Raw genomic sequence first — 27915 nt, forward strand, 5'->3', positions numbered from 1 at the left:
AAGTAACTACTAGGCAACATTTTTTGGTGTAGAGATAACAGCTGAGGTCATCACTCTGTACTTGACAAGTTATGGAGATTCATACCTAGCTATCTGCAAGCAAGCTATACACGTATTTCAGTTAAAGCGTGTCTTCAAAGTGGAAATAAATGATAATAAAGAAAAAAAAAAGAGTAAAGTGTGTGGATACAACTATTAATCTATTTATTATTACTCTAGCACTTTCATGTTTTCAAATTCCAAACTGAATGACGCTTAGGTCTGATCAAACAACCAAAACACAGAGGAATAAAAGCATTCTGCAGGTGAAAGTCACCCGTGTGCATCTCTGTTCTAATGGCTGAGCCTAAACTGCCCACAGAAACCCCCACAGTCCTGGCAAACAGCCAAATTCAACAGATTTCTGCAGAGCCTATACACAAAAGGTAGTCAAAGCTTACCCAGTTAAACGGACCTTGTTTAGACACGTATCACAGCTACTTGGATCCAGAAAGGAACTGACGCAATTAAAATGGAATGGGAGATACAGCACCCAGCTCCAATGCACGGTCCAAGGAACTTGAAGTCCTTAGATCACTCCTACCTAACGCCCCCCCCCATAGGAAGGGAGAAGTGATGGGAGAGAAGGCAGGAGGTTGACCTTGGGCAGGTATGAGAATAGCCTAGGGATCAGAATAGCACAGCTGAGAAAGCCTGTGGAGCAGGGTGGAATTTAAGATATGCACTCCCTTTGTAGGCTGGCTAGGTCAATGTCTTTATTCACCAAGTTTGCTGTTTTTGTGAATCCCATTGTGAAATGCTTGATTCTTCTTCAACTTGATTTAGGATGACCTCAGCACTTAATTTAGGGATGAAGGGAACCCGCAAGTAAAAAGTAGGAATTGAAATGTTCTCTGCTGCATGACCCAAATTGCATTTTGAATCTGACCCTAATGTGAAAAGAATATGGAAAAAGAAAAACTCAGTACAGCATTTGAGATCATCAGTAAGGTCACTCTGATTCTAAATTAGTGTTCGATAAATCTACATATGAAAGCAGAGTCAATGTTTTAAGCTAATCCATTTGAGACAAACCCAATTTTTTTCAAATGCAACTATTATTAGGGCTACAAAGCTGGTGCAGAGCCTGGAACACAAGTCTTATGAGGAGCAGCTGAGGGCACTGGGGGTATTTAGTCTGGAGAAGAGGAGGCTCAGGGGAGACCTTATTGCTCTCTATAACTACCCGAAAGGAAGGTGTGGAGAGCTGGGGGTCAGCCTCTTCTCACAGCTAACTAGTGATATGACTAGAGGGAATGGCCTCAAGTTGTGCCAGGGAAGGCTCAGATTCAAAATTAGGAGACATTTCTTCTCAGAAAGAGTAGTCGGGCACTGGAATGGGTTGCCCACAGAGGCGGTGAAATCATCAGCCCTGGGGGTGTACAAGGAAAGTTTGAACACGGTGCTTAGGGACATAGTCTAGCAGGTGATAGTGGTGGTAGGGTATGGCTGGATCAGATGATTTTGAAGGTCTTTTCCAACCTTAATTATAATATTATACTCCTGATCTTGCAATGATGTGAGCCTCAGGCTCATTTACTGTGACAATTAATTCTACAGAACATTCCATTATAATCCATAACTACCATATGTTCCATTATTTTCCTCCATTTTATGGTTGATAAATTATTTTTAGTCTAGATGAAATCTCATCCCTTGCCCCCCCCCCACAGATGCATGATCAACTCTGTCAGCTGAACTGGGAGGATGGCATGGGCTGGAAATGAGTACAGAGAAGGAAAGAATGCATTTAAGCCAGCACTGCTAGTGAAAGAAATGCTCACAAAACCACATCCTTTGGTATTTTAAATTTTCTTCTACATTTGGTTGTTTGCTCCTTTGCAGAAGCAAGTACTGCCTAGAGCAATGTTAATTACACTCAGTTAAACAAAGTATTTTTGTGGATCTTGCCTTTAAACCTACATCTTCTTAGCCAAAACTTTCTCTCCAGCTGTTAACTTTATTGGTGTAAAAATCATCCAGCTTTTTACAATAACTGCATTCTCAGGCTATGGACATGCCAGGAAATTATAGCGATATGTGATATCAAGCAAAATCCTATTTAGCTTCTTAGGTGCAACTCTACAAAAGTGATTTATTATTTCATGGACAAAAGCCAACCATTTCCATTGTGTTTCGTAGTCAATGCTGGAAACACACATTAATAATCTCTGCAATCACATAATTTGTCTCTTTCCTCTAAACCGCATATCAGTTTCTTGTTCTAGTCTGCAATAATTCAAAGGCCCAGAGATGTAAAGCCAGAAGGGACTGTTAGATCATCTTGACTAACTCCTTTATACTTTCAGACTTCAATACTTCTTACAGTTACCCTGTAACTGAGCCAACCGAAATATAAATGACATTTCCTTAAACTTATCTTTCAAAAGGGCATCAATCTATCCTTGGTTTGAAGATACCTAGAGATACACCATATTGGTCATTTGTTCTTTCATTGCTAAAAAGTTTAGTCAATGCTTTCCTGTCTGAAATGATCAGACTTTCCTTCTCTTTATTTTCCCTCCATTTGTCTGCAGTCCATATTTTCTTCTTGTGAGGGTTCTTTGCATATGCTAACTGAGGAACCTGTCAAGTTTTTGTCATTACGTGGACAGGTCAATCGCATTGAATTTTCCAGTTCCCTAAATCACAACAATTCTGTAGCTTTTATCAGAATCATTTCCATTTTTGCAATATTTGTTTTAATGACTAAACACCAAGACCATCTGTGATGTTCCAGTAAAAGTTTTAATCAATGGCATAAAAGAAGTAACATTACAGCCGAGTAAGGCCGCCCAACCATTCTATGATTCTGTGATCTGTATTCTCATTCCTTTGTTTACAAACCAAGATGTGCTGCCCTTTTTTGCTACACTTTTGCTTTGAGTGCTCTTGTACAAACTGTTTCCCTACTTGAATATCCAGTCTTCTGAGGGTACTGTCCAGCAACTGTTTTAAGGTTCTGCTGGCTTAAGCCAAAACTGACACTGAAAGCCACAATCCTTCCTAGTTTTTAGATTGGTGATCTCCTTTCCCTCTGTCTATCAGAACAGTTTGTGTGAAAACATGGAAGATCAAACCAGGAAATCAGTCTAGCCAAACAGTAAAATCTTCATGTTGGCTTTCAGCGTGATTAGGATTCCAGTCTGGTAGGTCATGTACCTCCAAAATTGCTTTCACTGGTAAAGCAGGAGATGAAGCCCATAGGTGGGGACAATCAGCAGCATGCGAAAGGTGCTTTTGTCGTCACATGTAAGCAGGCTGTATTGCACTGTGTGTTAAACAGTTCTCTAGATTTGCCCTACATTTCTTTGTTTTCTTCTATGTGTGTAACTTTGCCTTTAGTTGTATTATCATCACTGGTTACCACTTTGCAATATCAAGACTATGACAAATTTGAATAACGTCTTACTTTTATACTGTTAGCACATCTCCTAAGAAACTCCACTAAAAAGTTAATTCAGAGATGGCACTCTTCTTATAGCAGTTTCTGAAATAAGGCAGCCAGATTTGGATCTGTTTGTCAAGTACTTTATCCTTATCATACAATGGCATTTTTTTTTTTTTTATTCAGACACTCCATGTTGAAAAATTAGAGGCTTTATGAAAGTCTAAGTCTACAAATTATATCATGTATCACTATCAAACTTTTAATAGACCACTTTAATTATATTATCTTTTAATACATTTTTGAATTAACCTTGCAATCAACAGTTCTAAAAAAAAAAAATAAATAAACAAATCAGCATTGCTCTCTTCTGTAATGCCTTCCAGTACTTAAATAAGACGTGCTTCATTTCTTATAGTCCACACAGAATCATAGCATGGTTTGGGTTGGAAGGAACCTTAAAGGTCATCTGATTCCAACCCCCCTGCCATGGGCAGGGACACCTCCCACCAGACCAGGTTGCTCACAGCCCCATCCCACCTGGCCTCAAACAATTCCAGGGGTGGAGCATCCACAGCTTCTCTGGGCATCTCAAAAAATTATGAAGTAGCCTACATTAATAAGCTGCTTTATTACCCTTTAGAAGAAAATTATGTCATTTGGGGCAATTCAGTCTGTCAGTTAACCTATTTTACACTCAACACACCTCAAGTATCGCTTATGTGATTACTTCAGATGACTATTACACGTGTCAAAAGATTCATTGACTGCGTTGACAATATTCATACATACTTATGTTATAAACTCACAGATAGCAAAAGAAAATTGTGTCTTCAGTTCAGAAAGCAAAGGGATTGAACCACCACTCAGAACAATAAATGGAAACAAATAGAAATGGTGGTTCACCACTTTTTTAAAAAAAAAAACTTTTTATTTTTTTTAAACTGACTTAAATATGTTACATTACAAATTAAGACCTTTTATTTTTTTCCTCTTTTTATTTTTTTTATTTTTTTTTTCTCTGAAGGTCCCCCAGAAACTGTGTTATCACAGGGAAAAAAAAACTGTAGAAAAATTAATTTAAAAACACGAACTCCAGGAGCATTTTTGCAATTGCTTTTGAATTTAATGGTAAGATATTTCCTGATTTCAGTGGCTCCTGCATTGGGCTATAGATGATGTCTGTTCAGGATGCTCAAGGAGAACTGTACCAATTGTTTTATTTTATGGTTCCCTTTCTCTGTTTGGTGCTCACAGACTGTTTTCAACAGACAGCCGATATGTAACTAGGCATTCAATATGATGTGCTCATAATATGTGAATAAACAGATTTTATAATTATATTAAGGCTTATTTTTCTTTTGATCTTCAAATGAGTGTTCTCTCTCAACTGATGCTAGTGTTAAACAGCTTCAATATATTTAAGCATAATATTTGACAGCAGGAGATTTAGCATCCATTATGGAGAGGAGGTAGTCCCTGCTCTATTTTATTCATGTTGTACATCCTTTGGAAACACTAAATTACAGTCTAATAATTCACCTGTATTCGTTGTTAATAATTGAGCACAATTTTTCATTCCTATTTAATCAAAGGAGTAGACTCTGAATCTACAGTCTGATCCCAACTGGTTTCTGTGAATTCCAAGCCTTCTTGCCCACATGTATTACACTGAAGAACAGGAACCATTATTGCCATCAGTAGTGGTCAAAGCAAACAAGTACCTACAATCTGTTTAAGACATATTAACATCTACTTAGGATTTGATGTGAGTTTGGATATGACAGCACATCCCACTTAGATAATATATTTTAAGTATTTAGATATATTCCTGTTCAAGGAAGATAATAAGGGATGATTTTAACAACCTTTCCCCAAAAAATCAGTTTATTAGACTGACTCCTCTTTGGTCTTATTTCAAAATAGCAAAGCACTAGCCTATTCAAACCTTCCAGGTCTTCACACAGGAAACAGAAAAAGGATCAGAGCCCCAAGACGCACAGCAGCAAAGTCCAGAAGAGTTCCACAGCAAAAATCTCAAATTACTTTGAAATTCAATGACGAGGAAAAAAAATGATTTTGTTATCTTCTGTTTTCTTCCCATAAAACACCAACAATATGCTTTCAGCCTGATCTATTTTGGAATACAGTGCAAGGAGACGCATGGAGATCTACATAGCCAACCACACAGACAGAAGGTTTAAATAGCGCTCATGGACAGAAAAGACTTCATGTACCATAACGTAATGTGAAGGCCTCTGCCAATGTGTAATTGACACATCTTGAACTGCACCTCAAGTGCAATGAATGTGGGAGTCCCTTTAAAACGAGTTCTGGGCTGCGTGGACCTTAACAATTGATGACATAATTTTCAGTCAGATGGAATAAATATTAACAGCAAATAAATATATTTAGGAAAAGTTCTGTCTCAAAACTGGCTCAAAGCAGTCACCTGAGAACAATTCAACACGTTTTTAATGCTGATCTCTTGAGCAATCAGTAACAACAACCCATCAGATCACACACAGTTAGCTGAGTGCATACCAACTGTCCAGAGCCAAGTTCAATTAAGACTAGCTACCTTTTGCAAAAGCTTTCCATTTCACAGTGGAAGTATGAGAACAATATTATTACAAGTATTTGGAATACTTCTGATATATGTATGACATAATGCATGAGAGGTCTAATCTAAGGGACTGTCTTGCCATTAGTAAATTACTTAGTTTATGGTTGTGAGACCTGTCTACAGTGACAAATAGTTTCTATGAATATTTTTCATTGCCTCAGAAAAAAAAAAAAAGGATTCTATTTCATCCCTGTTGACTGCTACCAGTGGAGCTGGCCAAAATAATTTTGTGTGTAAGTGCATTTGTGTACTGGTCACAGCTCATTAGAATACATGACATTTCTAGCAGAAATATTTCACAGTTCCAGAATACTCATATCACCCATATCTTTCAACTGTGGCATTTGAGGGTTTTCACTCATCACCAGTGAAATCCCAACAGTACACAGGGGGAACAAATAGGTACAACTTGGCAAATGTGTATTGCTATCTTTAAAGAATTACAATTCAACTCTGTTGAACAAACTGGTTATTCAAATACGAATGTGGTAAGTTCCTTCAAACATTTGACATAAATGAGTGCATAGCAAAAACTAATGTACTCCTGCAACCTTGCTTCCTCATGTCTGGAACAATGCATGCCATTTAGCTGTAATTAAATGCTCCCTGGGTAATTTGTATCCAGCACAACCACTAATGTGCAATAAATCTTGTAATACATGACTGATTACTCACCTCATCAACTTGAGGATCTTGAGCCTGAGCAGCATTGGGCACTGGGGAATCACAGTCTGGGCTATAATGCTCACAATAGTCATATGCAGCTCTGGGGTCAGCTATAATCAACAACTGCTGGATCTCACCCTGCAGGAAAGCATATACAGGTTAAATTAAAAAAAAATAAAAATAAATAAAAAACAAAGGTTGTCTACAGTTCATCAGAAGACTTTTCATTTAGAAAACAAAACTAGGTGCATAATACATTTATTAGATATTATATTAACATTTGTGTTTGTATGTAACTTATCTACTTAATTTTTTCAACTGTTCCGAATGACATCCTCATTATAGTTCACAGGACAAATGGACTAAGTGTAAAATTCTGGCTGAACATGCTGTCCGGCTTGGAAAGGAGAGGGTGGAAGGTGTAACTCCTGCTCCATCATTTTCATGCTGTTTGTTTACTTCTTCACTGGGAACCAGTCTAAATTCCTAAGATTTAATTCAGGGCACTTCCTACTAGCAGCATGCAGCTCAGCATGCAAGTGATCAACAGTATAATTCTGAGAGTTTCCATCACATCTGAACTCTAAAAAAAAAAAGGGGGGGAAATAAAATAATAAAATAAAAAAGGCCGTACCAGACACACAGTTCTTGGAATAAAAAATAAAGAGGTAAGCACTGTGTAAATACACAATATATAGTTTGTTGAAAGAAAAAATTAACAGCTAACAAATGTTATTTTCATCTCTATACCCATATATCATGTGTAAAAACAACATCACACTAAACAGACCCACTATTCTGGATAATAAAAATGGCTTTGCTGAGATCCCCTACAGTGGCCTTGTATGTTTTTTTATGTTTATCATTTTCCACAGAAAGCTGTCTGGTATTCAGTGTATTTCTTAACATAGTGGTACCATTTAAACAGCGTTAGGTGAATTCCTGCCAAGATTTCCACTATAAATTTCCTCATTCAGGAGCTTCAAATGCTGTCATAAAAATAAGGTTGTTGAAAATTGGCACATGTTCTAGGTCAAAACGCATTAACTTCAATCTCCCACTGTATTTCCCCATAAGGAAGGGGGTGTGTGTTAAGCTTTTATATACTTCTAATGTAATTTAATTTTCTTTTTAACAAGAAGAGGGTAAAGGAATAACTTTGTTAGTACACCTCTGCATGTTCTTTCCTTAAGGAGAAAATGTCATAACTGGTGGAAATGTAGAACTAGAAAAATTCAAAATTACCTCAGTATTTCCAAAATCACTTTAAACCTCTGAGAATAGCACCCTTTAACAAATTATCAAAACTGGAGAATATTTTAAAATAGGAAAGCGTAGTTTGGAATGCTCCTTCCTTTCAAAAAGAGAAATGACAGAAACAAGCAAAGAAAACTCTAATCAAAAAAAAAAAAATCAAAACTCTCCCCTATTTTCCTAGTTCTATAATATTTTACTATCTTACTTAACACAAAATATGAAATACTTAATTTCTTAGCATATTATGGCTATATATTACAAATCTGTTTGCTATAACACTCTCAACTCATTTTATTTTACATACTTATGTGTTTCTCAGATTAATGTCTGTTCCCATGTCAGCGGTGCTGGGCTGTCTCTTCCATTTTTCCTCTGCTCATTAATGCTTCCTTAGTTGGACACCTTCCTACAAGACCTGCTGTACGTACAGAGAAATTTCCCTGTTGATTCTTTATACAAATCCCTCAGGAGTACAACTGAGTGCTTTGAGACGTCCCATTCAGTCAGTCAGTCTAGGCTATGTAATCCCTTTCTCTACCACTGAGTGACTCAAAAGTGCTCTGCCCTTCCTCTTTCACCCAGTCAAATTAAAACTACATGAAGCAGAGGAATAAGTTATAAAGAATTAACAACCAAAATACAAAAGAGGTAACTCTTTTTGATCAACCATTACAGAAGGATGTGTGGAGCCCCCATCTGTTGAGCTCAGGTCCTTGGCTTGCTGTATACCCCTGAACATACGCAGCTTTCTAAGTTGCCATACAGACCAGTGTACAGTACACAGTTTGCCAGCTAACGTAAGTAATGCAGAAACTGCTTCTGACACTGATGTCTGTTTAGTACAATATGCTAAGAGAACCCAGTCAGGGGAAGATAGCCAGTATTTTGTTGGAGCTTGCTTTGTGCTGATCTTGAATGCCATGGAATTTTGGCACTGGCTTTTGTTGGATTGTGTGCTTGCAAGAAGCACTCAGCATGCTGTTACCACTTGGCTTAGATGTCCCTAATTGCTTAAAGCTGTTCCTGATCCATTGACTGTACTTCCCAGTCCCGCCTGTCTGCCTGTCATGGGTCCACATAGAGGGAGGCCCTCAGAAGTCTCACACAGTATACATAAAATGCTACTGGCTATTCATGTGTGATAAGTTTACTAAGGAACTGATTGATTTTATCTTTGGCATCTCAAATGCTAATTTTCCTCTTTTTCTTTCAAGGTCTCCTATAAAAGCACTGTTTTTTCAGATGTTTTTGCTTGTTGGTTTTCAATTTTTTCTTTGCTAATTAAATAGCTTTTTTGAGTATTTGTATGTGATGCATTGACAATGCAGATTCACTAGTCAGTGAAGAGCTTTCCTTTCAGATCAAATCAGTCATATCAGCACATGGAGTTCCACATAAATTATTGTGGATTTCACTATTGTGACTTAGTCATCAGGTAGTCACAGGTATTTGTTTGACAAATTTACACTCTTTCTTTTTGAGAATTTTTCACAGAATTACAACGGTCACAAGCACGTTCTTTGATTTTAACCTCTTGAAGTCTTGACTTTGTGAGACTGAAACAGAATTGTAGAAAGTTCTTTGTGAAGAAATTACAAAGACTTAATATGACTATGCTTTAAGAGCTGGAGTCATGAATTAGGCACTTAATTATCTACCTGCACAAGTCCCAAGAACTTTAAGTGAAAATATGAATAAATGGAGTCATGGGTTAATAAAAATTTGAATAATTAACCTCTAAATTAACAGTGAGGTACCTAAACATATATCCCTATGGGCATAATGTTACTCTTCTATAAAACTTGGGTGACATAAGGAATTCTCACACAAATTATGAGAGAAAGAGGGAAAACAGATGAGGAAGGAGACAGGAAAATGGAGTAAGATTTACAAATACATTTGAGCATCCTTAAAGCAACTAGCAGTAATCTGAAAAATGTATACAGAAAAAAAAAAAAAGAAGCATAAAAGGCAACTGTCTGTATAGATTATTTCCATTTCCTTTCCTTCCCTATGAAATTGTCATGACCACCTTTGTTGGTTTAGCCTGCTCAAGCAATTTCATAAACTTATTCATAAAGGATTCTTCCCAGAAAAGGAAAGCTGAGGTTCTAACAAGACAAATAAGCCTGAAAGCATATATACTAGAAAAAAAAGTTAACCAATTCCAGTGAATTCAGTTGAGTAAATTTTTTCTCTTTAGTAGAAGTTTGATCTATTTTACCATAAAATTAACAGTAAGATGCAAAATAAAGTAATGCAGTAAACAAAGTTTCATAATCCTTCTTATTCTCCACCAAACTTTACCAAATCCAAGCAAAATACACTGAAATAAATAAAGGAAGTTAATTTTCAAAACCAATAAAAGTTACTGATTCCTTTGTGGGGATGTTGTGTAAGCTTAAGATACATAACCTGCACTTACGGTAGGCAATGGGAACAGCTGGACACAAAAGCAGGGAAAGAATTAGAAATCTCTGATGTACGAGAAAAAGAGAGGCCAGAGTAGTAAGACACATCTAATCACAACTAATTCAGGATTACAATCTGTTATCTACAAATATGAAAAGATCTACAGATGACATACAGTGCATTTTACAAGTCAACTCTTTGCTGACACTGCTGAGTCAGCCTTCCAGCAGGACTTGATGTCAGTGATAAGTGGGTGACAGTAAAAGGCTGGGATAGAGAACTTCTGGTGAGGTATCAGACAAATACACACAGACGCTTTTTCATGTTACTATTTCTAACAATGTGCATTGTTTAATTTGCCTGGAAAAGTGCTGACAGCCTATTTAGCCCTCAAGAAGAAAAATGTGCTGCCTTACAATAATTTTTATCCTGGATAACAATTAATATAATGTTTTTTAAGCATTGTTTATTGGATATTTAACGTTATTTGCATATTGGAAATAAGAAAGTTGAGATCTAGGTCTCTGCCTAAGTTGCCCACAGGTAAAAGGAAACATTCAGCAATGTGGTTAAGTCTACCTAACATTAAACATACAAGTACCTCTTTTAACTAAAATGGGTCAATTTGGGGATTTAACATTCAGTTTGGATCGTAAATACTTTATTGAAATAGACACAATGTTGGTGTCAAATACAACACAAAACTCAAAAAGTCAACGTGCAATTGAGTAATCTATCCCAATACGGTACAGAAATGGTTAAAATCTACGCATGTTTTAGCTCCTCTATTTTGGGAATGTGCACATAATTAAAACCACAGTCTTTTGAACCAGTCTCAGTCTCATGGTTATATGGAATAAGCTTCCTGAGAATTATAAAATAACGTGCCCATCAGTTACACCTCGTATGCAAACACAATACAGAGAGATTACTTTTGTGGCATTACTCCAAAAGGTACTGCATCGAGTAAGCTGCTCTTTGCAGAGTCCTCCAAGACTGTTAAAAGGATTTAATGAGATCTGAGGAAACATTCACTACTTTAGAGTGTCTTTGTGGCATGCCAAAGCGAATGTGAAGAACAAGACTTCAGAGCATCAAGGGTGGGAGAATATGCTCAAATTTGTTGAATGTATGCCTATTGGAGCACTGGCACATTCACTCAAATTAATTTTTCTACAACAAGGAACAGCTCAGCTAAGAATAAGAAGTATGTGGTTAATTCATCTGTTGAAAATTCCTCTGTGAATGTCAGACATTCCACAGTGACACCACAGAATAAGGTTTCTGTACAGGTATTTCCAGGTTTGGTAGAAAAAACACCCCTCGCTAAGTAGTTAATGCACTGGGTGGGCTATCCACACTGAAAACAGTCTCCTAATATCAAACACTTCAGAACACAAAAAAAGACAAGTCTAATGAAAAATGAAATGGAGACAATTTGCAGGAAAGCACTACACTGCCATGTTCTCTTCTCAATTTTACAGACTAAATTTCTCTTGTAATTATTGCTTTGGTTAGCCTCATGATAGTTATCTCTATATTTGATTCTACCTTTTCAGAACTTTTGTTAGATGCCATAGAAAAATCAGAATAAAGAAAATCTACAATTAGATACGGTGTCTGACTCTCAATGCTGTAAATCATTGAGGGTCTCAGTCATAAGGGATGTTATTATATCATTATAAGCAATAAATGTTAATGGCTCCTTATTATCTTAATTATGACTTAATAAATCTTATCTTTATTGTATGTTTTATTGAAGCATTAAAGAAAATTCTCTTTTCCTCTTAACTATATAATATTACTAATACTTTCTAAATATGATATTAGAGAAATACAACCATAAAGTAGTCCATTTATAGTCTCTTTATCAACTAAAAGTCTCTATCATTGATGAGAACCATCTCTAATATCACCTGCCAGCATTATTAAAAAGGTGAAAGTATGAAGTTTTTACAAGGCTGTAAGGGCAAACAGTAACCTGTAAAGGGGAAACTGTAACCTGTGTATATGTGCCAACTTTCTTTAATTAGTTATGTGACAGTACAACTATAGACTCAAAAGAACAAAAGTCTAGACAGCCTGAATGTTATTACTATAGAACCTAGAAAAACCTGCTGCAGAATTCATTTAATCTTCCTGCAAAGATTTGAGGGATTGAGGAATTCCAGAGGCCCTTACTATAATATTCCATAACCCAGGCCCAATTCACAATATAGCTAGAGAAAGACATTTAGAGCCTGCCAGAATGAAACACTGTAAAAGCAATATATTGTGAATGCAGAATCTTGTACAAGTCAAAGTTTCCACAGAAATCAGTGTCTTCTTGATTCTTTGAAACCTTATGGTTACAGTAGCATATATTGTTTGGTTAAGAAATAGGTTGATATGTTCAATTATAAATTTTAACCTTCAAAACATGGCTGTTCACAGAACAAACTCTACTGAACTCTCGGCTGAGAGATTCTATCTTATTACTGTGCCTGCATATACAGCATATGTACGTAACATACGCATACATACAGAATACGTGACTGTTGCTTAATGCTGTACAGAAATACTCCCTCAACAGAAAAAAGATAGTGTGTGTCTAAAGACCTGAGAAGGACATCCTATTTTCTGGATGAAACATCTGCAAATCTTTTAAATCGTTGCTTATCTTTGAAACCTCATTTACAGCTGTTCTTTAAAACTTAAATGTGTATTGCACACAATATCAAATGAGGTGATAACAAATCCAATCTGTAAAATTTGCTGAAGCTGATGCAACAATCAGCTTTCATGGCTTGAAAATGAACTTGAACTTCCCTGACTCTTCTTTCAGAAGTAAGAAAGGAAAACAGAAAACAAAATTATTTACTTTTTTTCCATCCTGCTTAAGATTGGTAATACTATATTAAAACAAAACAAACAAAAAAAAAGCAACACCAAATTACCATTCTTTCAGATTAAAAAAATAAAGGAAAACAAATAAGCCAAATAATAAGCTTTTGGAAGAAATGTTGCTTTTTTTTATTAGGTGCTTCTGAAATGGAAACACAGTTTGATTTTTTTTTTGTTGTTTGTTTTTTTTTTTTTGTTTTCTTTTGCTTTTGTTTTTATTTTTCTCCTAACACTGAAAGTTGGCCAGTTCTCTCATGTTGATAACTAGAAGGATGCTTCTAAGTATTTTTGCCTGGAAGCTATTGCACTGTTTGTTCCATTTACATTGAATTTTTTTTTCCTTTTTTGCCTAACTGACACTAAACACTTAGTGGGCCAATAGCAATTATTAAAGGTGACACATAACCAAGGAATCACTTTGGCTATGCCTACACGAGGTAGTAGTACAGCTCAACAGGATGGTGTAAGACAGAGGATACTGATAACTCCTCATTCATACCACATGCCTTTGGGGGAGTTTTACTTTTGGCTACCTTCCCCATTCTACTTTAGTTGTGCAGCAGTTTTGGTCAGCTAGTTAAAACTCTACCTATTCTACTACTGCTGCCATCTACACAGAACATGCACACTGACAAGTGGCCTTTCTGCTCTTTTGCAATGGGAAATTAGCATCCTTAGAGAAGTATGAAGTATGGTTACTCATCCGAATGGACCTACAGGATAAATCATTTTGTTGTCCAAGTATTATCACTACATCTTCAAATGCTCATTCAGGTTATTAAAGGACTCTTATGTTATACATAAGTGTATGATTTTATTTTATTTTTTCATGAGATCAGGTTAATGCCTGGCATTAAAATCTACACTCTTTATTAATAAGGATTACCACAAGGATTTGTTATTGTAAACTGTGTGTGGTTAAAACTTTCATTGGCTTTAAATCAGAGTTACATACATCAGGTTTTGGCTTGTTATTTATAGCATAGTGCCAATACAATCATTGTATCAGTCTGACACCCAGGGAGTTTTTGAAAGAAAGTCTCTCTAGGGAAATATCTGCATAACAACTGTGTTAGTTAGTAACAAAATACCTGGTGTATTGTTCACACCAACAGTGCTAAATGAAGAGTGACAAATCCTTAAAGCTGGCAAGGAATAAAAAGATCCCTGCTTTTTATCAACTATTTAAGCTAAAAACATATTTCAATGGACATAATTCAAAATTATTAAATTATTTTACTGGGTGCCATACACCAACTTTTTTTTTCTTTTGGAGGGGGGATATATTTGTATGCTACAGGTGGGTATTCTCTTCTTTACATGAGGTACTTATGAACCATACTTCCTTGCACTATGCTTTTGAAAACATATGACATTAATTTCAAACTGTGTAAAAGATAGAGGTATACTCTATCAGCCATATAAAAACAAGCATTTATAAATTAGTAACACTGATAGCAGCAGACCCACTTCAGTGAGCAAGTGCTTAGCAGAGTAAGTGAAGGCCTCATAATTTGGCAATTAGTAATAATTCAGTTTCTAGAAAGCATAACTGTTATTTTAAGACACATTCACAGTTTACTCTTTGCTTCTCAAGCATTTGTATGCACCTGATGCTAATCCTTGCTTATATCCTGTACCTTGTTTGTAACATCACATTGAATTCCATATTAACTGAGCATGATGAGCACCAGGGCAACTTATAAGTTCCTTATATAAAACATGCAATAACCTCACAAGATTTGGAAAATTCTTAAAAAAAATTGTTCTTGCTTTTAAAGCTAAAACATAAAGACTTTCTTAGATCACTCTTAACAGATGCCTCTTAGCTTTAGCACCAGTAGGTTAACTTACCAAGGAATATTAAGTTTGTTTCATATACCAAGTTAGAAAACTGGCTAGTCATTTATCAAGCCCTGGTAGGTCATTATTCAGTTCATTTTCCCCTTCCAGTGGTGATCTACCTGATCTCTGGACAGCTGGTATGCTTGGGATATTGAGCAAACATCAATGAATGCGAATACAGCACAACTTAACATAGCACAAATAGAGAAACCACTGTACCCTGACACCAGACATGTGACTTAGTTTTGATACATAAATGTTTGATAAATACAATATGGGTATTATTTTCTGACCTGTAGATTTTAACAAGTTTGGCTTTGAAGATCAGATCCTCAGTCTAACATCTTATATAAGACAGAGAATAAAACCACAGAAGCCAGTGTGACTAAGCTAGGCAGAATAGAAAGAAGTTGTACCCTGTACTGGAGGTTTTTGCTCATGGCATTCTTAACTCTGAGATGACAAAAATGAAAAATGAAATAAACTCATTTCTGGAATTTCCTGTGCATAGGATAAGATGTTGTTCTTTGTTGTTTTCATGTGTTTGTTCAGTGTCTGTTGTGGTTTAAAGATACAGCAGGGTTCACAACACAGAACTACCAAGCAGAGCCGTGGAACCACCAGACATCACCCTGGGCTACTATTGTTATCATGAATGAGACAAATGGAGCATTTAAGACAACTAGGAGACTTGAGCAGGAAACAAAATCCAGGGAAGAGCCCCAAATGTTGGAAACTTTAGCAGCAGTGGCTAAAGGATGGATAAAGTTCTGTTGATGAAACAGGAGTGCTATCTGTGTAGAATAGAAAAAAATGTGATGAGCTCAGAAAGAACTAGGTTGCATTGCAAGAAGTTGGAGGATGCATATAATTAAAACTCTATATGACACAGCAGTTTGTTTAACTTTTGAGGGACATTCCAATTGCGTATTTTCAACACGTACTTTTCTAGGTACATATGTTCACTACTTGAATCTTTATAAATATAGTCATGTTGGCCCTACAGTAAAACAAAAAGCAGAAATCTATCCCAATAGAATTGTAAACTGCTGGTTTAAGAGACTTCAGACTAAATCTTAACCTCCAGTTACGAGAACAACCTAACAAGAACGTAACTGGTTTCTCTGGGTAACAAAGCAGAAAAGGGGCACAATTATGTATGTAAGGAAATCTAATCATTGAAGGAATCTGGAAATCTACAGTGATGCAAATGGTAGAAATGTTGCTGTTCTCAGTGCTGAATGTTGAGATTCAGCCTGTAAACTGGCATTAGACAGCTGCGCTATTTATGTTGTGAGTCCAAAGCCATCTTTCTTCTCAGTGGGTCTCAGATGGAACTGAAGGACTGATTTGTCAAGTCAGCATAGTAGATTACAATTAAAAATTTCACAGTGAATCACTGGCTTCTTTTTTTTAATCCTTGCACCTATTTTGACTTTTTTTTTTTTTCCAAATATACATGTTGTGGCACATGGTCTCTGACTCAAGAAAGAAATACAAATGAAAATTTCAAGTAATTATCACAAGTGGAGACCAAAAATGGTTGTTCCACACCAGATCAGGCAGCTGTAGAATTCATATTCAAAGGGAAAATAATGTTCCTATGATGTGCAAACTTTACTGTTGACTCCAGATAAATTAGGCTGTGAATACCAAATGTGTATCATACTGTTTGACCCATCAAGTCATCCCAAAAATTCTCCTACTCAGAAATGTTCATGTTTTGTCACGTGCAGGAAAATTCAAGGAAACAATGCCAGTGTTACACTCAAAATTCTTATTTCTCCCTTGATATATATACAGCTTCTCAAGCATATACACTCCTTAAAGCCAGGATTGCATCTGTGTGTTTACAGGACACAGATGTTCTGTATATGAAGTGAACTACTAATCTATTTTCTTATTGTTCAGTTCTAATTTACCCTTGACAGTTTTGACTGTTGCATAATAATATTATAACAGAAACTCAATACTGTAGGTTTAGAGAAGCTTCATTATTAGCCTGCAAAAATAATCATTGACATAAGAATTCTACCTAAAAAGGCCTCATGATTGGCAGTCACATACTTCCTTAGAGGCATTTTACCCTTCCTATATGTACTTCTTGGCCAGTAAACGATGGAAACATATATGTCCCGATTGCCAAAGTATGTTCCAGTTACTGGAAAGATTAATAAGTGGGATAAACAATATAAGAGATTCACATTACACAGAAAGCTTTCCAGGTCCTTCCACCCCTCTCCCAAATGCTGTTAGAATGCACAAATATCTATAACTACTTTTGAGAGAGAACTAAAATAGTATCATCTCATAGTATCATACTACTCAATACTACTCAACTTTGCCAGATTAAGTCTCCTAAATACCTCAGGTATCTCAATACCAGGCAGAAAGACAATAAAATAAACTAATTCCAGATACAACATAATAATCTAAAGAACAGAAAAACGCATCACATTTTCCAACAAGAGAGACACTTCTTTGTTTAATTCTCTTTCATTTCAGCCTATCCTAACAGGATCTAAAAAACAGTTTTTATGTTATCTCAACTTTGCCATTCAAAGTTTATTCTAACTTGCACTAACTAATCTGCAAAACTAAATTACTCAATTCAATTTGTTCCATATTGATTTTTACCTCAAAAACTTCTTCGTCCAGAATCCTGGTTCCAAAGACAGTGATGCCATTGGTGTCCACAATGGTTTTGTCACTTCTTTCCAGGGGTTTTGTAGTTTTTTTGTTACAGTCAATGATCATTGTAACACTTTTCTTCTCCACGCTAATGGCTACTCGATGCCACCTAGTAAAACATAATTCTTCTTTAATTTCTGTTTTTAAGAGTAGGTCAAAATGTTTATTGCAGACTGTGCACCAAACAAAAGTCACAGAAAACATTTTAAATGTCTCAATTTTTTCCTTCATACATGCACAAATGTACAATGTTTTGTCCTTTGTACTAAGGAATCTGATCCAGCACCCATTGTAAGAATCCTATATTAGATGAAATTCATGCTGACATTCTCTGAAGCTTTACCCAGAGAATGTTAGTAAACTCATATTAGAGCTGTGTGCACTGTTTACATTTTATTAGATTGAATGATCTGACAGCAGATTTTTTTAATGAAATTTTGTTTTTCCAAATTACTTAAGAAATTACTCATGCAAATAAATATGTTTCACACATAGCAGATAATTCTTTGCTATTTACATTTTACTATTTGTTCTCAGTGATTGATCACAAAAAATTATGACATCCTTTTGCCTGTTTGAATGCTTCCCATAGCTATAGAGATTTTTCAAAGATGTTCAACAGTTCCAACATAGATGCATTTTCAGATACAGATACTTGGAAATGCTTGCTGATATTCCTGCAACAATAGTTCCATCTACATAAATACTCACCAAAAAAGTGAATGAAGCATTTCAGAGCACTGACAAATTTATTGCAATGGCATTTAAGATTTTACTAATTTATTTATTTGTAAACAATTTGCTAAACTGTACTCTGTCCTTTATGGTACTTCATTATAATGAGAGAACATATTAATTAGTGAATCTCTCTGCTATGACGATTTAAATATCTAAGAGTAAAAACGAGACACTTTCTAATCTAACACGAGCAAAAACTGAGAGCATCTTTGATAGTTAGGGCAAAAAGTGTAAAAGTATGCCATAGTGGTGACTGGCAAGGAAAAGGCTAGAATCAAACTATTTTAGCTGGCTTTTGTTGTCACTAAGTTTTGTCTAAATCAGAGAGACAACTTAGACAAAGAGCGGCTGTGTATCAAATGGAACACCTCAAAGCTAATGGAATCTGACTGCTAAAGAGTATCACTGAGCCAAAACTCTAATTCCATGTTTTCTCTGGAACATGGTTAAACATTATCGTTACAAAAGCAAACTGTCCATGCATCCTCAGGCAGATTACACTGTTTACAGTTTTTTAATGTATTTCATTTTGAGATGAAGATTGTTGCCCTAGAATCCTTCATAAAAGAGCCGAATCAGTAGAAAACTGTCAGTCTATCTTTTGAAAGCTTGCAGAGGCTGAGAACATGAAAACATAGCTCATTCTGTAGATATGATTGACTCCAGTTGATTTAGAAGTTGCATAGTCTCACTGAAGGAAATTGTACCAAAAGAAACTGATCTTGATTTTTTAATTTTATCAGACTCTCAATATTTTGGGTGAAATTATGAGAGCCACATCCAGGTTTCATGGTATAATTCCATCCTGTGGCAACACATGGGCTAGAAGACAATTACTTTTTTTCTTTTTTATCCTTTATTGAGTTATAAATGTATTTAATGTTGCTGAATTTACTTGCCCTCTCTTCTCTACCAATTTGGTTATTAAACTGAAAGCTTTAATAAAATTTCATTCTGTGCATCTCTGAAAACTGTAGCAGCTCTTCTTGGATTGCAGCACAATAAATAAAAAGCCTTTGAAAGGACACATGTCTCTTGAAAAGCAACAATAATGGATGTAAAAAGCACTAGACTGACATTCCCAGAGCACGATTGCTTGTCTACAAAGGCAAGTTAGGGGACAAAAAATTAGCAACTGTATTTAAAATGCAGTATGTGTTGGAGAGTTATTCTCTTTAAGAAGAACGAAGTATGAATCCTTGCAGCACTTCAAATTAATTCTCCATCTTATTCTTCCCCAATATCCTTACATATAGGCATATTGAATGATCTTATTTATCCACTGTTTTGGTTAAGGAAAGGAAAAATAACGTACTGTCTTGTCAATTTATCTTCACTCTGCCTATCACTTTTAAATGGAGAAGACGGTCTTCCAAGTTAGACTATTATTCCAGTCTTTTTGAAAACAGAGTTTCTTTCTATCTTGCACAGAATGAGTCTTCATATATTTAGTTTTGATGGGTTTAACTTCTATGACTATTTCCTCACTCCTGATTTACAGAAATAGCACATAAGAAAGGTGGTTTGACTATATCTGTAGCTCTATACTCCATTTCAAGCTGGAACTGTATTCTGCTGCAAAGATCCCCTGATTTTGTACCACAGCAGTCCAGCTAGCTAGAAATTGTTAATTAATTATTGAATTATTTACAATATCTGTTTGTAAAGACAATAATTATCTATACAGTGGTCTGTGACTTCATTTTACATCTTAAAATTTTACACTTACTTGCCATCAGCAATGTTGACTGTTCTGAAAAGAGGATAGTCTTCTGGGGCAGGTTTTCCATTTTGGTCTTCAAAGAGGAAGACCGGGGATCTACCAACTTCAACACCTACTTGCTGAATTCCTTGTTCATTGTAGACAGACAGAAGGAAGGACTGGATACCCTTTTTAGGTTTTACTGTCATTAATATTGAAAAATCTTCTGGAAAATCTCCACCTGTAAACAAAAAGACACATACAGTTACAAATTCAGAAAAGATGAAACTATCCTATGAAGACTTCGATTTGTCTATAGCTACAGAGGATCCTACATACAAACTGGTTTTTGGTTTTCCTTTATTCGACAAAGTAAACGTACGAAATTACACTAGGAAAAATTTTGCTTTTTTTTTCCCCCCTCTTTCTTGCTTTAATTCCCCAAATACATACCTTAAGGGTTCTTAAAAGCATGATTTGTAAAGCTACTGTGAATTTGTGTAGTAATGATAAAATATATGGAATAACCATGCAAGTTTCAATTTCACTATTTTCTTTCTATTCAACTTTTCAGCAATTCTAATGTAAAAGTATGCACTACAAATTCATTCTACAAAACAAGCATCCATTTTAGTTTACAGCAAATATTTTCCCAGGCACTTCATCTCCCTTGATAGCCACTTGTTTTTGTTTTTTTTTCCCCTCACAATATATATTTGCATCTTTCTGCAATGATATTGTGCATAACACTGAAAAAAATACATGACCAGTCTTACATACTTACCATTCTTAATTAATAGGAGCTTTAGGCATAAGCAAAGAACATTTCATTTTCATTTATTCCCTGATGCTTGCTCTTTGAAGTAGAGATTATATGTAAATCATTGTTTCAACCTTTATAACTAAAAATAAACAAAATTAGAAGTGGATACAGCTTATTTATAGAGGAAGACCTGAGGTCTGTACTCAGTATCACTCTTGTTGAATCTAGTGGTAAATCTGCATTTCATTTGAAGTGAAAGTTTATTAGGCTTAATAACAACAAATGATGTGTAAGATTGACATTCTAAGTCAGAACATACACTGGATCAGTGTAGCCTCAGCTACAATTTGACTTCCAAGAAATAAAAGGATTAGAATCTAATCATAGTGATGGTAATGAATATAACTGCAACTTTGCGTGCATGAGTGGGTAAAATGTTCTTAAACATTTTAATACAATAATAGAGCAAACTTTAATACAATAACATAAATTACATTGTTGTGATGAATAAAACTATGAAAGACATCATCTTAAAGCTGATTTAGGAATTCCTTCTAATGACGGAAAACATACAAGATTATTTCCAATACAGGTGTTGTGGGAAAAGTCTTTCAAGATTCTGCATTTCTTCCATAAAGACAAGCTCCCAATGGCATTAACTCTTTAGTTACAATATGGGAAAAAAACGCATAAAATATTAATTGCATTTTAAATTACATACTACTCTTCTAAAACTGAAAATCCCTAGTCTTACACTTATTATATTGTCTGCTGCAATGTTATTTTACATACTTTTTATGATCTTTATAACTTTTTTTGTAGAAGGTTGTTGAACACTAGTAACGTAGACCAGTTTAGGGCTTGTTTTGAGATTTTCTTTTGAAAGGATAAAAGCTCAATAAACAGGGAGAATTTCATTGACTCTGATGAGCTTTCAGTCAAGTTTTTTAATGATGATGAAGTGAAACTGCTGGCTTTATAGATTAAACTAAACTGTATGTTATGCCTTTTAATGTCAGAATAAACAGATGACAGCAAAATGAGGAAAAGAAAGAGAAGATAACTGTGAACAAAGGCCAAAAAATTATTTGAAAAGCACTGAATACTTGCCCTGTCTGCACTGTTAATCTGAAAGATCTGTTGAAAGTGCTCACAGTGGGTGACATACATCTACTCTGGGCCTGTGCTCTTTGATCAGATAATATCCTATGAAAAAAAAAAAACTAGGAACTTTCTCAGATAGGTGACTGGCAATGAGTTGTGTACCTTGGTTCAGTAGTGGCTGTTATCACTACAATGGCATAATATTTCCAAATGACTTATCTTACACATACATTATGTGATTATAAGTAAGTTTCCTCCATACACTGTTGATTGAAAAAGTCAAAAAAAAATTAATGACTTTCTAACAGAAATGTGTATAAACGTTTACGTATTGCAACATATATATAGCTCTTGGACACTTCTTTGCTTTTTTAATAGCTCTTGGACACTAATGTTTCAGGATTTTTTTTATACTCTTATAATTATTTTCCTCAACAGTTTGGGTCAAATGACAAGAGTGACAGCAAAATAATGGAATAAATCTTTCTTTAACATCCAGTTAATCTTTTCCAAAATGTGATTATTTAATTTTAGAGAAATTTGAGAGAAGATGGAATCACATTACTTGATATCCTCAACTAGCCTTGTTTAGTCCCCAAATACTAAGAAACTCTCAGGTAATTCTTAACAGATGGTAGTTCTGGGAACAATTTTGCAATGGCCAACCACAACTCATTTCTAGCACTATAGCATTGGTCCAGAAAGTACTACTTTTAAATGGACTACTGAAACTGGAGGAAACATACCAAAGCCACCAAATAAACTTTCTTTCAGATAGAATCATGAAATAACAGGTAATATGACTTACAGACTAGTTCTGGCATTGGTGCAGAATTTGTTGAAGAGCTTTATGATTGAAACCAATAAAAATGGCTTCATCCAGTGGATTAAGAGAACATCCTGTCATTCGTATGCAGGCCCACTTTTAGGGATAACAGAGGTGCTTTGTGGTACTGATGACAGACTACATGCTGTGCTTTAGATACTGTAGCATAGGCCGTAAGATAATTCACCAAAGTAATAGCTTTCTGACAGTCTTACCTGGGTACAGCTGCTTTGTTGGGGCACTGAGCTGTGCAGTTTTTGAAACTCTGTAGGCAACATCTGATCCTTTTGAATCCCTCCTGTTTGTGCAAAATCCTGCTGTTCTTGATACTCCTTCTGGCATATTGTGAAATTCTAATGCTTTCAGTACATCAACTGGTTCAGCTGACAAAGAAAAACAAACGAATTACTCATCTTGCATCTTCTCACATTTCTACAGTATACAGAGTCTAAGAAGAAAACGAATTTCATTGCAAAAGTGTATGTGTAACCATAAGAGTAGTTCCATAGTTGCATCCTGGTTTGATTTATTGCAGGCTACTCCTAAACCAGAATATTGTTTTAACAGGATTATTCACTTTTAAATATGTAAGAGTTCATCTCATGTAATGTAAATGCTATGGTCAGATTTTTGAATGGTTTGGCTCTTTGAAAAATCACAGTTTCCCAAATGGAGGGAAACCTGGTGATTGAATCTTAGAACACATTCTTTTACTGAGTGACTTATAAAAAGTGTAATTGATTTAAAAAGTTAGCACAAAAGTTTCAGAAGCATTCAACTACTAGCAATCTGCTATCAGAAACTACTATTGCTAACATTAGAATATATTCTGATTACATATGACTCCTTACTCAACAGAAAGTGATAAGGAAGAAACTAACCACTTTTCTCTTCCAGTTAGAGAAAGAAAAAGTTACCTTATTTGCCTGCAAGAAGTGAATGGACTGAATCACAGACTGGTCCAGGTTTGGGGAATTACTTCCCTTCCACCTTCAGCAGCACCAGAAAAGGGATGTAGTTAGAAGAATCAGAGTTTATTTGACAAGCAGATATGCAGAGGCAAGATTTTTAATCAGATGTCTAAAGAAAGTACGTTAGTGGGATGGCTGATTTCTTCTAGTATTTGTCTGAATCGAGCCATGCATCAGATCTCTACTTAGGAGTTTAGTAAAAGAAAGACCTGTGCTACCTAGCTAGCCCTTAAAGAGACATGATAGTCTTTGTTTATATTCAAACCTCTGTTTTACTAACACAGTGAAGTAGAGTGTGTTACCCAGAGTCACCTTGCGCTCTGAGCAGCCTTTCATGCCATCCTACAATTCTTTGTGGTGAACAAACCTGATTCAACAAAAGTACAAAATGTAAGTAGTAGTTACTAAACATTCCAACACAAATAAATTGGATAGCCTGTATTATTTTAGCTCATAAAGGTGATTAAACATGGAACTGTGGAAAATTCAAGTTGGAAGGGACCTCATGACATCATGTAGTGCAACTTTCTATTCAAAGCAGGACTAGGACTTTTCTGCAGCTTTCGTGTTGGCAAACTCGTAACTACTCTATTTGGAAAGAAAGTCTTACATGACTTTTGCTTTTAAAGCTGAGTAATACATTTCAGAAATCTGACCTTTCTTCATATCTATGAAATGCACTGTTGCATTAACTATAGCTAATTTATTCTCTGCTATTATTAACTTCGTAAGTCAGCAAATATCAACTTAAGGCCCAAAATTTGTTGTGAATTTTCAACTATTTTAATGACTATTTGCAGACAACAAATAAGAATATGAAAACACAGGCAAAGTGATAGTCTGATTACGGATACATCAGTATCTACTTTCTCGACAACTTGTACAGTTCTAGCCAGTATTGATGTGTCGGCCTTTTCCTCACTGTAGCATCTCAGAAATCATTGCACTATATGCTCTATCAATAACAACTGAGAACAAATTTAAGTTTAATTAGCTCATCCTATTCTTCTCCTGGTGTTGCCAAATAGGATGAAGTCCACTTTGTGGTTAAACCTAACTGAATAACACTAAAAGTATATTCTTTAAACACAAAATCTGAGGTTTTATTAATCTGCCTAGAATGACATAACTAGACATAACTTCTTCTGTCTTAAAATATAATCACAAATAATACTTGTGAGCTTTTTTAATTTTTTAAATAATTCAACATCGTTTCCATTTTTCATCAGATCGTGCTATCAAATATAAACCCAAAAGTCAAAGTTTATTACAAGCTAATACATTTTGAAAGAATGATACAGTATACACCTGCATTAACTCAGTTACTTAAAATCCATATATCCTACAAATTCAATATGTTCACACATTCTCAAAAGTAAAGTTTCAGGAGTGTGTAAATTCTGAAGCACTAGCCTTACCTCTCTGTTAAGTACTGTCTGAAAAATTGTAAAGGGTATACCTATAGAGAATACGTTATATCACACAATTCTGAAGTTCCTACCATGCTGAAGAAATTGCCACATGGTTTTCTGGTAACTGTGGCTATTTTTGCAGTATCTATAATAATTTGAACCAGTAAAGTAATGTAGAACCAGTCACTGGAAATATCAGTAAAAATTCCAAGTCGCTGTATAAGTCAACCACTGGTACATTCCTTTTTTCTTTTGCTCTTTCTGTAATTTGTACCAGATTCTTTTTCTTCATTATTTTTTTAGAATAATGGCTGTTCCTTGCCTGGCTGACTGGAAGGGTATTCACCCTTGAACAAGACTATTCATTACTCCACACTAGTTCTGCTGCTAAAAAGTCTTCCAGTCAAGAAACAGAATAATAATAGAAGAGAGCAATCTTCAAACCACAAATGCCAAATAACAAAAATGAACATTTGTTAACAGTCTGTAGGTGACATTTATTTCCACAAACTGCAAGTCAAGAAATATGAAAAGCAAAAGCATGAGTCAGTTCACCATCATTTCTAAATAGAATAGACAAGGCATACGAAGTTAGACCGATTATCTTTTTGGTTTATCTCCGATAATAACCTACACAACAGGATTTCTGAGTTTGTGCTCCTTCCTCCTAAGTGTTTTTGCACCATTCTTGTATGTGCCATTATTTAACCTCAGCTTGAGGCTCATCAGATTAGGGTGCAACCAGCCCCATATTTCAGGTGGGAGGCTGCAGGCCTGGAAGTCTCCTCACAGCTGTCATTGCCACTGGAAGCAGGGTCTCAGTGTTGAAGCCCTCTGCCCCTACTCTCTTCCTGTGCCAAGCTGCCATATATTTGGGCTTCTTCAGACACATCCTCTTTCCTAGGAGAAATTTTGATGGTGAATTTCAGTTTTTTTCTGCATTTTCTGAAACTATGGCAACCTAGCTGGTACAGCCCTGACCAGGCTGGCGTGACATTAGTCTCAAGATTCATGATAAGCCCACTGTGCATGTTCAGATCATCTGCACAGTGCTTCTACAGAAAGCACCAGACACAGCTGCTCTTAATATGCCCCAAAGCTCACACACATATAGGAATCCAGTCAGAAATAAAGAGGTCTTGGAAAACAGCAGAGCTTAGATCCTACCGTTTAGAGGCAACCTGTCTGAAGTATAAAGGAGGATGAGAAACCTTCACACAGCCAGCAACTGGCCTGTTTAGAAGACCAGGGTAGAGAGATAGGAAGACAACTCACACAGTCAGGAAGAACATAGGCTAGAAGCTCTCAAGTGAGACTGGGAGTTCTCTCTGCCAGTTTCTGTAGGTTCTGCAGTGCTCAGCGTCACTGTAACCTGGGAGCTTCAGCTCTTCCTGTGAACCGCCTCTTCTCGAGCATTCTTCTCCCACACAGTTTATTGGAATGGTAAGAAACAGCCAGAAACAGCACCAATACTAAGGCCATGCAATTTGCCTGTTTGCATGATGCACAAATTAGGGTTAGAGTTTGTATTTATAAGGGGCACCATTAATTTAACCTAGATATTGACAGATATAGGGCCTCTCACATGAACTTCCTCATGGTGCACAACACAGCTTGCCTAAATGATTCTACTCCCTAGTCTAATGTCCCTGGATAGTTTTTTCAGAAGAGAAGTAAAGAAAACTGAAAATTAATGATATATGATGTAATACTTTTTCATCCTTCTATTTTGTACTAAGATTTGAGATAGCAAAGAAATAACCCACAGATAAACATTATTTAGAAAGCTCTGTTCACCAGTCTTTGGACTGCAGTTAATTCTCCCTGTGAAACTTAGATATCAGTTTTTTAAAATGGACTCTGCATGCCATGGTAGATTTTCCAAAATACAAAATCCAGACCCTGAAAATCATTCTCTTCATGCAGGTGTTTATGGCCACACTGAACTGATGCCTGAAGCCCGCCTCCTTGAGGCACGCCAACCAACCCCCCAGTATCAGACTGAAATCAAAAAGCGAGCTTCTGCTCTGCTCTGTTTCCACTGATGGAGAACCAACTGCAAGAGTTCATTTTTCTCATTAAATATAATAGTACAAATCTCCACAGCTTATGCTTTTGATTCAAAAAACAAAGTTCAAAGAGAGATGTGCAGCTTTCACTGCCACTAACAGACTATGCAGTAGTAGCCAGAGAAAAAGAGTTTAAAAGTGCCTGAGATTTCTGGAATGACAAAGGAGAATACTTTAAAAAAAAATCACATTCTTAGAAGGCAGAAGCATGTGAGATAGGATCCTGAGTGTACGAGCATCTTTCAGTATGCCAACTATGCCAAACTGTTAATCAGATAGCTCCAGCGTAAGTTCTTGCTTTTCAAAAAATAAAGGTACAAAAAAAAAAAAAAAGTACAAAAGCACAAGAAAAAATGAGTTGTGTAATACCTCAAGACCTGAAATAACTTGCAACTTGCAATATTTGAATTTGTAGAGCCAAATTCTGGTCTCATTACTGTGGTGTGACCTAAGTACTTCTATTCACTCAATGAAGTTTTCATTTATAATGGTATGGATGAGAACCTTTGATCCCACATATTCC

General features: G+C 35.8%; 1 protein-coding gene across 4 annotated transcripts in view; it reads right to left on the reverse strand.

Moving 5' to 3' along the window:
- The window catches only part of COL11A1 (collagen type XI alpha 1 chain), a 139836-nt gene that overhangs the window by 100298 nt on the left and 11623 nt on the right, over positions 1 to 27915 (reverse strand). For all 4 annotated transcript variants that reach the window (XM_083846303.1, XM_083846306.1, XM_083846304.1 and 1 more), the window contains exons 2-5: positions 23156 to 23323; positions 20275 to 20488; positions 17754 to 17916; positions 6729 to 6857 (exon numbers count right to left, since the gene is read on the reverse strand). In XM_083846303.1, coding sequence (XP_083702429.1) covers positions 6729 to 6857; positions 17754 to 17916; positions 20275 to 20488; positions 23156 to 23323 — 674 coding nt within the window. The remainder of the gene's footprint in view (positions 1 to 6728; positions 6858 to 17753; positions 17917 to 20274; positions 20489 to 23155; positions 23324 to 27915) is intronic.

Source organism: Anser anser (assembly GCF_964211835.1).
Source record: "Anser anser genome assembly, chromosome: 8".
Lineage (NCBI taxonomy): Eukaryota > Metazoa > Chordata > Aves > Anseriformes > Anatidae > Anser > Anser anser.